The 17,139-nt window shown below is 45.8% G+C and overlaps 2 protein-coding genes across 2 annotated transcripts in view; one reads left to right on the forward strand and one right to left on the reverse strand.

The window, feature by feature from the left end:
• The window catches only part of Mirr (iroquois-class homeodomain protein mirror), a 34,824-nt gene extending 30,333 nt beyond the window's left edge, over window positions 1–4,491 (reverse strand). Inside the window, exon 1 of the mRNA XM_072018556.1 lies at window positions 1,191–4,491. Within this exon, the coding sequence (XP_071874657.1) occupies window positions 1,191–1,229 (39 nt within the window). The 5' untranslated portion in view covers window positions 1,230–4,491. The remainder of the gene's footprint in view (window positions 1–1,190) is intronic.
• Window positions 1–17,139, forward strand: part of LOC139995334 (uncharacterized) — a 307,852-nt gene that overhangs the window by 67,506 nt on the left and 223,207 nt on the right. The gene's annotated exons all lie outside the window — the stretch shown is intronic.

The raw sequence follows: 17,139 nt of genomic DNA on the forward strand, positions 1-17,139 counted from the left end.
GGGAAATCCCAAAGATTAAAGAAGTCGAAAATGTATCACGTGCAATTTCGTTAATAGCCTCTTCCAACGAAATCAAGCAACAGTCGTAACTCGAGGGAACGAAGAAAGCAGCTTCCTCGACAGCTCGTAAAAGCGCGTCCGCAACGGCAGGGACGATATCCGCTTTCGCGGTGAATAGTCAACAGCATAAACGATTCATTCGCTGGTTAGCTTGGCATATGCGAAGTCACACACGAGAAGGAACAGATAGTCACAAATAGGTGAGGCTTTTGACCGTTGAATACATTTGACTTTCAAACGGTTGAAATTATATCCGGATTCATACATCTACCGAACGAACGACAACAACATATCATGGTGGTTCTACAATTTTATACTTTGCGTTTCTTCCGATATCGAATGTTTAATGTTGAAATATACACGCACTTGTCACGAATATTTCAATATCAAGTTTTATTTCCCCAGTTATCGTAGTCACGTGTAGATACAGCTAATGTTTCTTTTATTTTGCTCTTGTATAAGACCATTTTTTCCAAGATCAAGGAAATTGATTCTAAGTCCTTCGTTGCTCAGAACTTTATGAACAAAAAGGTACTTGATAGGTAAAGGTAAATTATGCTGAATTTAAACATATACATAACATAACGACTGGATATATAATGAGCTTCCTTTTTCTGTTGTAAGAGAACCTTCAAACATGATAGAAGCAAAAAGATTCATTTAATAGTTTCATGATAAAACGATTAGATGTAAATGACGTAACAGATAACGAGAGAAATCTATGTTGTTCCCTGTTTTTTAACATAATGCGCATGAATAAAGGGGTAGACAAACATGTTTTGATCAGTTTGTCCAGCATTTATCTTTCCTATTATAACGCTACAATGTATAAATATGCAAATTCCTGTGTGTATACTTTGTATTCCTACTTTTATAAGACTCGTTCGCTCGATTAAATCAAAACTTGATACAGTTTCCTTGAACGATATCGACAATGAGGCAACGAAGTTCACAAACCAGATGATTGAGTTCAGTTACAACGCGCTGATTGATGTCATCGAAAGACATCGATTCGAAAGTACATCCATCACTATCGTAATCGTGTCACTCGACGCAATCGCAAAACTATCCTGGTAAACGATAGATTTCGAATCAAAAGAGCGAATAAGCACGAAAAGTGGAGGACTCACCTGTAGATTTGGTGATCCTCGAAAAGAGAACTGTGACATGATGTGTCGGCCACTCAGGGCCGTGATGGTCGGGCGCCGCTACGCGATCATCCTTTCAGACTGTGGCATCTGTTGCAGTCTCACCAAGTCACTCGAAACAAATATCACTTTTGCTTTTTTTTTTCTCCGTATATCCCTTCTTAATTTCTTTCTTTTCACCAAGTGGCACGTGACGAGAAAGAAATAGAGTTGTACAGATATAGTCACAAATGACAAACCAGCGTAAAAAGCGTAGAGAAATTTTTCACTATAGATACGTAACTCGCGCGTGTTTTATTGCACTGTCTAGTACCAAACTGTACTCAACCCTGAAAGCGGTCTTCAGTCGTATACACTCGCACTGTCACAGATGCAGGCACCAGAGAGGCAGGGACCAGTTTTCCGAGCTTCGACCGCAACGCAGTCGTGTAGATGACACTATTGGTTTCGGGACTCGTTCACGACTAGCACAGACCGATGACAACCGTAAGTCAACGAGAACAGTTCACACTAGCCACCGTGTACGATCGAGATCGAAAAATAAGGATCGTTTTGTCCAGGTAATAGAGACGATGTTTCACGAGCAGAAAACGGTAAACCATAAACTAATTACAACGATATTAACACGGGTACTTGAATGCGGGTATTATACGCGCCGGTGGATGATTCGCTCGTGTAGCTAACTCACGTCGTTGATCCGATCGACGCGCCAGCTATGATCGGTCGCGACTATCCTCCGAATCGTCGTTTCTTTTCGACGGAATCCAGTCCTCCGCTCAGCGGTTAGGAAGGCGGAGGTACATAAGTGCGAGTGCGAAGAAGAAAACGTGATATAGAAAGAGAGGAAATGAGAAAGCGAGACGGAATAGAGGGAGGAGCGAGCGAGAGGAAGCGCTAGAGGGACGGACAAGAGGCGAAACGAGAGATAGAGAGGGAGAGAGTGGTAGGTCGAGAACTCGAGCGATGGTGACGGAGAGACGTTCGTGAAAAAGGAAAGGTGAGGTTCGACTTGTTCGCGCACACCGCTCTCCTTTTTTTCTTCTCTTGCTCGTAGAATACGTCCACACGGCGGATTGTTTCGCACCCCGTGTAATGACGTCACGGAACAGCCGTATTTTTATTTTTTTCTTTTATTTTTTTTTTTTTTTTTTTTTTTTTTCGTTAATCGAAAATTCGTCGATACGAATTTTCTTAACTCACAGATTGTACAGTATCACGAAATCCATGCGCGCACTCTAAACAAGTAACTACAAACTGGCGCGGCTCACACGTGTATAATGCCCCGGCACTTCTGTCTTCTCCTCTGCGTGATCCGCGTGCGTGTGCGTCTACACGCGTGTGTATGTATATGTTTTCACTGTTTAGAGGGGGTACAAGGAGGGCGCGTGTCCATGCGACGACTCTTCCCTCTCTCCTTTCGAACTTGGCGGAAACTTCTTTTGCGCGCGCTACAAAGGACAATGATTCGATCAAGGATAAGTATCTCGATCATCCGTTGAGTTCAATCCACACGCGCACTTTTTTAAATCGGCACTGACATCTGATTTTTATCGGTAATCACCGAAAACGTAAATAGGTGATGGTAAATCCAACGGTGGGTTATAAGTAGTGCGTTCGTCGAAGGAGCGAACAACGCAATCGAAATCCGTAAGTTCTGGTATCCTCGTTCCCCGAGATGACGGTTGATCGCGGTGTAGGAGGAGGCGGCGGTACAGTGACGGTGGCGCTGGCGATAACGATGGTAGTGTGCCGATGGTGGTGGTGGTAGTGACGAGAAACGGTCGGCTCGACAGTGGTGGTGGCAGAGTCGTCGCCGTAGTTCTTTTCCTTCCATGGAAAGGGGGACGATTTTTGCGAGATGGTTTGCCCTCGGTGAGACGGGTGGGAGGGTCCAGGCCGGCACGCCGCGCGGTGTGGTGGGGGAGTTGGTGCCACCTCTGCTGGTGGCTGATAATGCCACTACCGGCACCTCGAACCCACGCGAATTCGTACCGCACTCTACTAGTAGGCCGAGTGTTCTGTGTACTTCTCTTCTCTCCGAGTCAGGTCGGCATCTTCGTAGATCGGGCACGGAGCCGTACACCAGCGGTTAGCGTCGGCAAACGCGACAATAAAATATGGTGAGTCGCCCGTGGGGCCAGCTAACGCGCTCCCTGCCTACCCCCTCTCACTTCGTTACCCGTTCTTCCCTCTCTTTCTCTCCTTTTCCTCTTTCTGTTTCTCGGTCTCTCTCTTTCTCAACACGTTCCGATCTCTTCTTCTCCCTCGATCGTACGCTCCTCGTCCCTCGTGACGCCCCACCGTCGCCGCTTTCTTCCCTCTTCGTTCGGCTTTCGTTTTGTGGAGGGGATGGGTGCTCGAGTCAGAGGGGGCGCAACCGGCCGAGATGCTGCCGTTGCCACCGTGTTGGGCTCTGGTGGGGTCAAGGGAGAGGTAGGTTGCGTTAGGAGGGGCGAGAAGAGGAGGCAGAAACTACACGACAATTTTAGTTCGATAGATCCTGAAGTTTAGCCTCGGCGGCGCTGCTTTACTTGCCGCTGACTTCTTCCCGGTAGTTTGTTCGCTGCCCTCTCTCCCGTTGCTGTTCGCTTCTCCACCTCTTTCTTGGACACGACCGCACACTCTGACGTTTCCCCACCACCACCACTACCACTATGATATTCCCACTCTATTTCTTTCTCTTTCTCTCTCCTCTCCTTCACCGCGGCGATCGTCAACTACTTGGTGTCCCCTTGCTATACCACTGGCCCCCACCTCCTGAGATCCTTCCTCTTGCTCCACACACAACGCGACACTTGACTACACAACTTTTCTCTCTTTCTGTCCAACTTTGACTTCGCGTTTGCTTTTCACTTCGATCCAACACCGTCGCGACGTCTCTCTCGCTCGACACTTATACAGTGAAAGGCACGATCACCAGCTGACGAACGTATTACACGAGCACGTTTACGCGGCATAAACGCGTACCGGCAGTTTAATGCGCCGATGATGCGTGGATGTCCCATCGCGCGTTTCACCACCAATTCTCATCGGTTTTAGAAAGTCCTGCGATGACAAACGACGCGTTCGCTATTGATCCTCGAGATTTCAAATTCTTTTCACGTAGCCACGGTTGAATTTAAAAACTGATTCACGTCGAACGACAAGTTCGGTCGACTATCGCCAACCGAATCGGGCGATTGGTCCGTGGCCGTTGTACGCGAGTGCGGCAACGTGCCGATGATCACTAACAATATACAAGTTGACAACAGCGAGCGACGGATACGATGACGACAACGACGACTTCGGCCGTGGCATCGCGAAAGTGTGTTTTGCGCAGTTCTTTCAAGGGAACTCGCCTCCTCGCGCTTACTTGTCGCCCTCCTGGCGCGACCGCCGATCAAAGGGGCGGGTAGGGGCGGCTGTAGGTGGTGGATCGCGAGCATAGAGGTTGCGGGGGAGGACATTCGCTAGAACGGGTGGGGACAGTCGAAGGGGCCGATGTGGTTCGCGGGGTGGGTAAAAAGGTGCACTGACATTTTTCGCCGGCCGGCAGATTGCCGATATACACACCTACCTACGAGAGTACCTGCCAGCGAAGATATTTTTGTCGTTTCGTGGTGAAACTCACACGCTCGCGCTTACCCCTCTCGCTTAAACGAATCTCTGTAGTGGTGTTCGACGATGCATAGGAGAAAGAGAGAGAGAGGAAACTGGATAAATCGTCCCCTTCCACACTTCTTTCGTCTCCCCTCTAATACACCGCGGTGGGTGCGGAGCTCGGCTTTTTTCCCCTCCGTGGGCGCGGACTAACCTTGCCCCGCCTTTATCACCTTTCCCTACCCCCTCTATATCCGAAGCTACTCGTACTACCACCAAATCGTGCCACTGCCTTTCTCATCACCCCGCAGTGTGCGCAGCACGTTGAGCTACTACTTCGCGCTCTTGCTCGCCACGGCGACGTCGACGGAGGAACACATTGCGGGACAGAGAGATTCCGCAAGCTGGAGCGAGATAGAAGCATACGGTGAGGCACACCGAGACGTGAAACATTAGTGTACCGTTTGTTAACACCGCGGTCTACACATAGCCGCGCGCAACTCTCACTCCTCTCCTCATGGTTCCTCCGTACCCTTCTACCGGTGACTTCAAGAGGCCGCTACTATGCGTATACGCTTTGTAAGCTCGTGTGCAAGTGTATGAGTCAATATACGCGAGTGTCATTCCAGTGTGTGTCGTAGAAGGTATGCTCCTGCTCAAGGGATTTTCTCTCTTTGTTTTACTCGCAAGTCTTCCACTCCCGTCTCTCTCTCCTGCTCTTTGACTCCACCTTAAACTCCCCTTGCCTGATCAGTTTCTATCCCTACAACGGTGACTTTCCGAGAATGCGACACCGAATTTGTCGACGGCACAGAACGTCGACGTTCCGCTACGACTACGCCCAAGCTAAGCCGCTGACCGATGTCGTCGCACATCGATTTTGGATTTCCCGTCTCTGTGCGTGTGTTACGAGGATCAACCGTGCGTCTTCGGAATCGGGAATTAAGGAGCCAACAGGGAGTAATAGTGGCTTTGTATCGTGCTCCTCTCGCCATACTCTGTACAAGTTACCGATAAATCGAATTACCGATGTAGCCGCCAGTGTCACGAATTTCTCGGCAAAGGGCCGTTTTTAAATCGTGTGTTATCACTGCATCATCATTGACTAACAAACCTTGAATTATTTATCGCGCGATCGTCGTAAATCATATCTTTTGAAAAATTCTGTCGCATCTCACTGTTTATACAACGTTTTCCTTTTCTTTTCGCGTGTGTTAATTCGTAAGAGGAATATCGATTACAAAATGGAATTAATCGTAATGGAGCAATTTGTAGCGAGTCAATCTACAAACGGTGGTATACCGTTGGGGGTGTTTTATTATGACTGTGCGCACTATAGGTGTCTCTGCGCTTTGAATTACTAATGCCGTGGATCAACCAACACGTTTAGCTGTAGTGAGATGAGACAGTTAACTGTAGCGCGAGACAAGGCATTAACATGTTAATGCGTCCTACTCTATAGTCTATAGTCTAGCACAGTACGTACATGCAATTCATGTTAAATGCATTGGCCCTACGCATTGTTACGCTTCAACTAATGATTCGCATTTTGCCGTGAATTTGAATGTAAATGAAAGGAAAGATGATACGGTTTAACGTTACATATGCACATACCACCTTATGCAGAATGGACTCGTGGCGTTTTGAAGAGTTGTGTGTTTGCAATTATAAGCTTGTATAAGTGTTAATAAATTGTGGAAAAAATAATTAAAATAATGTATAAAAATCCTATTTTCTGATGCGACGCACGCTAACATCCCGTATTTACATAAGTCATTAATATTTATTATATGTAATATACATTTTCTTATCGTAATTAAATTCTTCCAAGACATTATTAAATAATTTATGCAGAGCTAAAAATAAAAATAAAAATTGTTAATCAGATTGTGTAATAAAAGCACATTATACGATTGTAACAATACATTTAAACATAGTTATCATGTTCTTTATCAAGGGATTTCCCTAGAATACGAGAACATAGGTTAAGATAACGTACGGTAAGCGATACACGCTGTAATAAAGATTCTTAAGCGAAGCCCGTAAGTTCAGGCATACAATAACTATTATATGCAAGCGTACGTCTTCCTTATCTGTTACTTTGAAAATGCATAAAAACTGTCACGACTATGATCTATAATTACAGATCATGCATGATACGAGGAGCACACGTAATGCCTAGTGAAAGTTCATCCGACGTATAGATTCAACCGTTCGTTGAAGCCACAATTATTCGCACGATACATGTTGCAAACGTTTATCTAATATATCCAAACGTTGCAATTCCTCTAAATTACCCTCAAAGCTTATCTGATTCGACAACGCGCGCGTGCCACACGTAATTCGATTTGCTCGTGTTCTATACGATTCCTTCGATAACACCGTGTATGGCAATATCCTCGTGCATTTGCGTTGTTTCAAACGTCAAAGCCAGTGGCTGAAATCTAGATTCAACACGAGTTTCGAATCGACACCTGGACGTTTCGTTTATCGTCGCCATCGATGTGGAATTTCCAGTAACTCACCAACGTCTCTCCAGTTGACATCGTACTATCGCTGTTGAACTCATTGCATGCGAGCAAGTTTCATAGCAACTCGAAGACGGTACTATCGAATCAATTGCGGTGGTTTCTTGCACAAAATCGAAAGAAAATCATTGAAAAGAGACTTCGGTGCGCAAGATCGACGGTCAAGAAGCTCGAAGTTGTACGACCAGTCCGAAGTGGTTGGCGACCAGTCACGGGCAAGGTCGACGAAAGCTGCTGCACAGGTGGCAGCACGACTCGACAAAGGACGGTTATAGACCCTCCTCGTTGGTACCGTGGTATCGTTGCCAACGAGAAAAGTGGGGGTTTGCTTCGGGCTATTAGGTGGGGGGGTTTCCCTTTCCACTTTCCACGCGACCACCCCTCTTGCTATTCGTCCTTCTTGCACCTAAAGGGACGGCAGGGGTGCCATGTATACTTTCGACAATGTGTGCAGCAACGGTTGTCACCGTGTTGAATACCCGCACTTCGACAGGTTCCACGAGTGAGACGTTTCTAACGCTAGACCGCGGTGCAACGAGGAAAGAATCATGGACGGGTTCAGCCTGCACTCGGTAGAGTGCGCTTCGGTTGCATTTTTGAATTCAATCTTCCACCTTCCTCTCGAATGCACGAATTCCTCTCTGGAATGCGATGGATATTGGCATCGATTCAATCTGATGGCTCCTCTTAAGACGAAATCCTATGATCCTTGTAATCCATGATTCATGCAGGTAAGCTTTAAACAAGTGATTATTTCAATTTTGTATACATACATATATTGTATACATACACATACAGCAAGTCTTTATTTTCTTGAGAATCGATTGAAAGTCTTTTTCACATTATTACAACATGTGTTGTAATTACTACACGCTTAAATAATTTTCACATAATGACTCGCAAGCATTCGTAAATTGTGATAACCATCGCTGCCAACTTTTACGATATTATATAATTCTATAATAAGTAATTTTCAAGCTACGTCTCAAACTTTCTTGATCGTTTCTTTTCAATTAAAATTGTTTGTCCATCAAAGTATCATATCCATATCGGGACCTTATGCGCGGTTGCTCATAAATCAAAGACGCTAAGGGATAAAGGCAGCTAGGGCACGAAAAGCCTTGGAAGCAAAGCGAAGTGTACTACTTATGGAGTGAAGTGGATAGGAAGCCCGGTATAAACTTGAGTGATTAATCTTGCCGGATTGATAACGCTCCCCCTCGGTCGTACCCTCGTGCTCCCATAAATTACGTTATAAGGAGGCTCGGGATAATTAATACCGCCTCCCGTACATAAGCACGCCGTTGTTGGGCGTAGTTGACACAAGGTGATCTGCGACGGTGTTTCCACGGCGTCATTGTCCGCGATCACTTCACCATGAAATCCATCGCGTGAATTCTGCCGGGATTCGAACGGATTGCGCGATCTTGTTACCTACAACATATCGCCAGTCATTGCTGCTATTTATTGTCGCTGGAACGTGGCACTCTATCACGAGTAATTCAGAAGTTAATATCAGAAGTTATTAATGAAATTACGGTTACTATGTCTTGGATTATGTCTAAACGATGACAATGTTATACGAATATTGTTCAAAATTACTAAAAATAACAATGATAATAAGTACGTATATTGATTTTGAAATACGTAAACGGGGAAATGCAAAGATTGAAATTGTAACTTTACTAAAGATTTCTTCTATTATTACTTGGATTATGATTGACAGCTGCTGAAAGATTCTTTAATTTCCTTTTCCGTTTACATAACGTTTTGAAGGACAGAAGTTTGCTTTCGTTTTCTAACGTTCAAGCGAAAGAACTAAAATAGAAACATTTTTTGTGTCATCCGTTTGCCGATCCCGATTCAGCAACACTTCGAGTGACATAAGTAAAAATACCTGGTACCTGATAAGGGTCAGCTAGAATGAGTGGCATGTCTCATGATCGTCGGAGCCATCGACGATCACGCTGGCGTTATCAATGACGGACGGAGTGCACGTCCATGTTTCAACGCAAATCAAACAACGAATCGACCGATAGGCGATATCTTCAAAGGATTTCGGCCGACCCTTTGTCAACCTATCACTGATAAATCTGAAATCTGGTCCGTGTAAATATGTCTGTAGTTCGGCACGTCACAGGTCGATTGTGTTTCATGCAGAAGGCAACCGCAACAATCGCGAATTGTTAAACATCCACAACTTATCGTGACCATCCCTAGCTTTCATGTAAACTACAAGTTTAAAAGCTGAAACGAATCGAAAGGAAATAAATTATCGAGTGGATTAACTCTGAACGAATTTCCACGAAGTGCCCGAACAAATTCGGGTTAGCTAGTGGTTAGAAACGCTTCGATGTATCAGATCAGCGTCGATATATGTTTTTTCGTTCGACGTCGCGATGTTCGTTCATCGGGAAAAGTGAGCTGGTATCTCATCGAGCGGCAACATGAAAGATTGTTCGCAGTAGAAAAGCTAACCGGATTGCGTATGTGTTCCGTTCCAACCCTATACACTACCGCGAGCTGAGTAGTCCATAAACAGCGTGATCGTTGCCATCCGCACATAGGACGCGCATGTAACTGTGAGAAGAATTCAACTGGCGGGAGTGAAGGAGAGAAGGGAGAGATCAGGGCTAGATGAGCGGTACGACCACCCTATAAAGGGAAGAGAGAAACGATGCCGGCGTTCATTAATTAAACGAAGCGTGAGATTCCCAACCCTCCTCGAACTGGTCTTTTCTTTGCTCCACCTCTGCTTTGTTCCAAACCGGCCAACCCCCGCGGACGATCAGAAGGAGCCGCTCGCGGCCGATCATCTGCCAGAAAGTCGATCGACCGATTCGTAAATCTATTCCGAAGCCCCTTTTTACCCCTCTATCGTTAAACTGTTGGGACGGATCAAATGGATGGAATAAAGGATCGACGGATAGTTTGTGTAAGGAATACAGATGAAATAAATTTTCCTTTAGACATTTGGTTAATCGACCTATTTCTATAGCCATATTAGGTGTACAATTGTAATCGGTGCACTAACAAACGATGTTTCAAGAAGGAAGAGATATGTTTCTCGAATCTTCAAACAGAATCGAATCAATCCATTGTACTTTATATTGATCTTTCAGATATATCAAGTGTATGTACTTCGTTCAAGCAGTAAATTTAGGACAATGGCACACAAGTGTAGCGCGTGCTCGTCGTAGAATTACGAGCCGCTTGGGCACGCCACGTCGACGATTCATCATTTATCATGGACAGCTTCGACTTTCTTCAGAATTTGGCTGATGGATTGTGATTTAGACGGCAAATGACAAGTCCGTAACCGCGGGCCGGATTCACCGAAAGCGCCTCGTCTAAATTACAGCGTGTTTTTCTTTGACAAGGGGGTGGTTTCTCTGAACTGGTTTCTGGATTATTGCACGACAACCAAAGAACGTTGTTCTCTTATCTGTAGACGTTCAATTATGGAGCTGTGGAGCCCTCTGAAAACTTCCTGCTGACTCCGAGCTGATAAAAAGCATGATCGATGCACAGGTACATCGTCGGAAGGGCAACGAAGACGAGGAAACTATCGTTCGAGTGACGGAACCTTTCTACGGGACGAGAGAGATGGCTCGACCTCAACAATAATCGATGCGGATCGTCAACATCCGGCGAAACGAGCTTGAAATTCAGTGTCTGTCCGAGTTAATGGCGTACGTATTTATCGCGATCGAAATCGACAGAGCGTGGAAGGCGAGGGTAGGCGGAGAGGAACGAAAGGCGGGTCAGGCTAATCGACGAGCACTCGAATGTCGATAATCGCGTTTCGAGCACGGTGCACCCCTTATCTGCGGATATATTGACGGCACGCAGAGTTGCGAGCAACGCGTTCCCGCTTGCTTTCCTCTTTTTTTCATTTTTCCATGGCGTTAAGTGACTCAAACCGCTCGCCTGCCACGGTATGCACCGTTACGTCGTTAATGACGGCACTTTGCCTTAACAATGTAATGTCCCTGGACCGATAACGATGGCCATACGCGATATCATTTTCACTTCGACATGGGGTTCCCGCGATAGAACCGATTCGTTTTTATTTAGCTGGCGATCATGCGTACGCTCTTGTACGTATGCTTTTACGCGCATACACACGCGTTTATAGAAAATACGATAAAGCGTTGCTTTATCAGTCGAAGACGTTCGTTTAGATGGACCGTAATTATTTTACGAGATAGTTTGCGAAAGGAGAACAGCTACCATCGGGGATCGAGTATACCAACGACGTCGAAAAACTCGTTGAGGGGAATTAAATAGAACTAGTTTCAAACATAAAAACGTACGTAACTGGTTCAAAATTAGAAAATTCTTAACATTGGTTATAGAGGACATGTTTTTTTCTTTTTTAAATAATATATACATAACGAGGGAAACTCCACAATTACATAACGTGTTAGATATATGCTAGACTAAAATGACCGAGTGCTCCAAGGAAACGATAACTCGGTTTTTAACGTGAATTATGCATACGCTACTTATTAATACGAGACTTTTATCTAGGAACGAGTGTGATGCCGTGTACGGGAATTAGCGAGGATAGTTTGGTTGCAAATTACATCGACGTTGACAGCGACGTATTTCTTTCGATTCAACCTTGTATTTCGAAACGCGCAACCTTTTGATATCTTGTATCTTATCTGGAAACGTCGCCATCACGTGAAATATTTGCCGATGCGATCCGCTAATTATTTCGTCGTTGGGAACACAGCGGGTGTCTTCCGCGAATCGGTGTAATTAACTGTTTAATCGGTTACAATTAAAAAGAGATTAATAAACTCGCGGTAGGGAGTATTCGTTTCTCTGGCAATTAATTTCGCGGCAGTCAAGATGTTATATATACAACGGCGATGAAAACGCAGAAAACGGGAAGATAACCTTATGCAGCGATAATTATTAAGTCAAATAAGTTTCTTGATATTAACCGCGGCAGGAGACGATTAACGTTATGCGAAGCGTTTTAGTGCGTTTTAAGCGTACGTACGAACTTCGCTGGCATAACGTGTGCTATGCCACAATTATCTCTCTACGATCTTTATAAATAATCAAAGCAATTAAATAGCTACATCGCGCGGCGTGTCGACGCATCAGGATCCCGACGATGAGAGACAGGTGCGCTACCGTTCTCGTTCCACTCGCTATTAAACGGTAATTAAAGGTAATTGCGTGAGTTTGCATCCGCTCGATAACAAAGTAACAATCGCTTCCTGTTGTAACCTCGACCCATGAGTGGGGCTGTGTACCGGTAAACGCCGAACCGCGTTCCCGTTCTATGTGAAAAACTATAACGTTTTGCTTCCTACTTGTCTCTATTAAAATCTTTCTATAAAATGTTTCATTTTTACTTATAACTCCATAGGAACGAAATTAATCGTGCGCCATGTATCCGTTCCCACGTTTCCTAGGATCCATAAAAATGTTGATCATGCATCGTGTTCGAGGATTCTTCGGCTGTCTTGAAAACATCGTCCGTTTTCCATTGCGGTCGGATCAGGGTACACCGATAAAGCAGACAGCGAGAAACCTCTATGGTTCTCACGAGAGCCTTCCATAAATTGCGAATAACGTCGAACGTCGCGCAGCCAACGCCGAGGTCTCCAGACACGATTAGAGAGATGATAGCGTTAGCGTAGAGCAGCATGGTCGCGGTGAACGCGTTGGTCGCAGCTCTAGGACCGAGTCTCGGTACCGGGTAACGTTCGCAACCCCGCGAACGCTCTCTCAGCTTCACCACTCCCAGCCGTGGAGGCATGGTTTCTCCAGGTGAGTTTTTCTCACCTGGTGCACCGAGGGGTCCGTTCGTCCAACCAGGTCGCACCGGTGGTCGGGCCCACGGGCCAATCCCCGCTGATGATCGCTGGTCCAGAGTCACAGCCTCCTTTCGTTTTCCCTCTCCGTTCTCCAGATACGGTGCTCGTCCGAGCGTCTTCGTCGCACCTTCGGTTTCTTCGTTCGAGCTCACCGTCCTCATTAGTGCCTCCTACCTTCCTCGGTCCGACGAGACGTCGTATCCTGGTCCTTATATCAACGACGCGTAGGAAAAGGGCGACCGTGCCCCTCCACCCTCTTCGCCGTTCAGTAACGCCCCTTTCTGATACCTGCTCATGTTTCATTATTTTCCCCCGGAATCATTAAGGCAGCCAAGTCATCTCCCTCCAAAGAGGCGCGGACTGGACTCCCATCAGCCCACCTCCATGCCATAGAGGAGATTAAACGCACACAATCGCGTTGTACGCATGCATCGACGAGCTCCGTCTTTCTCTCGCTGCGTTGTCCTTTCCTAGGTTTCTCCACTTCTTTTTTTTCCTTCCACTGACTACTACCCCTTCCACGAGCCATCCTCCGTGTCTGTCTCTCTTGTCGTCTCTCCTTTCTCCGCTTTTTCCTTTTCCTCTTGCTCTCTCGATTCTCGATCCTCTTTATCCTCCGTCTCTTTCTACATCATCCTCTCTTTGTTTGTTCGACCGGAGATTCTCGTTTCATTCATCTCTCCTCTCCGCCTCCGCCGCCGTTCCTCCACCACCTCCGCGGCTTTTTAATTCCACGCTGTGCAGTGCGGTGCTGCCCTCTGCTACTTACGGGAACTAAATCTTTTTATGCGTTGCAACACTTGCTCCGAAGCCAGGGAATCCTTGGCTTATTGCGCTTAACGTTTGGCCCCGGAGATTCGCAGTGCTGAATTCGCTTCGCTGAACCGTCCCGCGGACTTTCGATCGAGACCACGGCCGTGATCGTTCTATCGAAATGATTTATCGTGATAGCAGTGCTGCGTGTTTCGAGGCTTAATGCGGTTCGATAGCTGTACCGGTTATTGAAGTCGATGTTAGGTCGATCTCGATTAAGGCTATCTTATGTGTGGATTTTTGAAGAAGTTTTACCTTTAATCGTTACTTTTGTACGTCAATATCGGCTAAATATAACAAATGTTCGGTTACCATATCGAACAAACTGTTCAGCGTATATAATTTTCCTCGTTCATAGCGATAACCATTTTACCAGTTAACTGATTGAAACGTACAATAAAAATACATCGTAAAGTATTAGAGAAAAAGCAACACCGACATCGGTATGACCTTTGAAACATACTACTTCGAAGTATCTACTTACTATCGAAGCATTATTGAACGGGCACGCGAACATATTAGAGACTTTCTTGCAGAAAACGACGTTCCATGTTCGAGCAAATGCCGACACGGGATGATTTGCATCCACGGATAATTCCCCGGGACACGAGTACGCTCAGCCGAAGATACATCATAGAGTTGCAACGCGATCGCGCTACGAGCTGCCATTTCTCTGATAATGAACGCTAAAGCTGCCATTATGCGTACGCCGATAAACGCCGCCTTTTTCACCGGCTTATCAGCAATAAATGATTACGAGTACACGAGTCGGGATTGCTGCAACCGAGATTGGACGATAAAAGTCCGCTAATGAACAACGAGCGATCCCGTTTGTCGACAGAGTGCTCGTTTCTCCAACGTAACGTATGTATGTTCGATGAACAGAATAGTAGAAGAAGAAACTCAAGTAATTAGTTGCTTTAACAAAATTAATTAATACGATTAAAATGTAGGAAGTTAGATTTACGAGACGAGTCGTCTATGAGTTTTAGATCGCGTTAGAGTCGATGGAAAAAAACCAGGGGAAATAAAAACGCTTATCGTTCGAGGATCGAACGCTAGAGAATTCGAAACGATAATCTGGACGACAGGAGTGGTGGATTCCTTCGAGAATACGTAGATACGAGCCACGGTTTGATTCGAGCGCTGATTGTCAACACGAACTCGATAACTACTGTCGGTAGAATTAAATGGTTACGTGCAGGAAAACACTATGTTGCCGGTGGTAATTATAGCTGTCGCTTGAAGGCGACGAAAGGTGCGAAGTGTCGTTAGACTGGTACATGAGCGCGCGACATAATTTTCACGTCCTTTAACGAACCGAGCCTATCATTTGCCGCCACGAATTTTCGAACGTCAACTTAGACACTTATCTCGCCTCTTCGGAAACGAGATCATTCGCGTGGGAAACATTTCATCGATCTTCGATATACATAGATAGTTACAAATTTCGTATTTTCGTGTAATCTTCTTTGTACAACGTGAACATGCTTATCGACTTTTATCTGCACGATTGTACTCGAGAAATACGTCTCCGAATTAATCAAACCGTGAAGCATGAAGAACATTTTAATAACGGCTCGGGTAAAAACACGGGCACGAACGGACCTCGCGTTGACGGTTCAGTCACGGCAACCCGATCGCAGTCCATTCAGATTTATTCAATGGACCGTGACTGGAGAATAATGTCCGTCCAGATCGTGCCCTTAACGCAAACGAGAACGCCGGAGTGAGTCGACCGAGGCGAATGTTTTTCCACCTCGAAAGCTCCTCGAATCATCGGCACACCCCTAAAATATTATTGGAGGAAGCTCGATGAAATATCAAAAGATGGATAAAATAAGAAAGCCGAAGAGCCCCGTAAATAAACTGTAAATGGGGTGTAAACGAGGAATTAAACGTTAACGTGTCTCTGAATTAACCGAGGGTGCACCGGTCGAGAGCTAATCGCGAGAGTTTATCTGCGATCAGGGATCGTGCGCCGTGTCCCCTGGTGATTTCCACTGTCCTTGAGGATGCGTTTCGTTGGTCGTAGATCAGGATCAAGCATGTGGGGTCGGGGGAAGTGTGGTGCAAGGATCGCTCGCGTCCTGCTCGACGCGGCAATAATTATTCCGATGTAGATAGGGCCGCGTAACTCGAGCGTTAATGCTTGCCGACGGTGCAAGTCTTCGGGTCGAGTGGAACGCAGCGGCCAAGAGAGCGAAACGAGGAGACAGATCACGAGGCTCGATTGCCTCTCGACTATAACCTGGCTTCTGAACGATATTCATGCCAGTCAACGGTAATAACGATAAATTGCCTGTCCGTAATGCGTGACCGCACGGTTTCATAGGATTCGCGAGTGAACATGCCGAGCTCCTACTCGCTGGGTTTGTCGCATTTTGGTTAACTACATCTTTTCTGCGGTACACTTGTTTGTAGATGAACCAGTAGTGTTTATAAAGATAGAGACAGGTATAAAATCGGCATTAATTGTTTATAAACGTCGATGGAAAATATCGATATTGTATCGGTAAGAAGCATCGTCGATTACTATACGGAAGCATTAGGAAACGACAGGATAAGAGGACAGTTCACAAACTAAGTCTATATTCAAAGAAATCAATACTGTTCGAATTGTACAGAGACACGGTCTAACTTTCAGGATTCTAATAAACGTAGATTAGAGATCAATTTTTGCGAATCCTGTACTCCAGTCATCGACGAAGACGCGTTTCAAATGCAATCATATCCGATCGCTTAGAACGCGACTCGTCGGCGAAGAATAATTCGTATCCCGGCATACGGTTGAAAACGAACTTAATCTAGGATAAAGTTTCCCCGTGTAGTATCTAGGGGAGGACGAAAAAGGGGGAGAGAGCAAAGTTGAGAGCGCGAACTCGCTCGGCTCAGACTGTTCCTCGAAGCTACTTCACCCTTGCCGAGCACGACACGTGCACGAGCACAGTCTCCGTTTTCTTCTTCTTCCAACTGCCTTCTTCCAACTACGCTCCGTTTCCATGCTCTCGCGAGCGACGTTATGTTTCCGTCGAAGCTGAGTTTCCGGCCGCGTATATTCACACAGCCGGCTTCACCGACTCGGTGCTCTTTTCCCTCAGGAAAGTTCCTGTAAGTTTTGCTGCGTTACGACGACGTTATATACCACCTAACCCTCCGCCCATCCCTTAC

This window comes from Bombus fervidus, chromosome 2 (assembly GCF_041682495.2).
Source record: "Bombus fervidus isolate BK054 chromosome 2, iyBomFerv1, whole genome shotgun sequence".
NCBI lineage: Eukaryota > Metazoa > Arthropoda > Insecta > Hymenoptera > Apidae > Bombus > Bombus fervidus.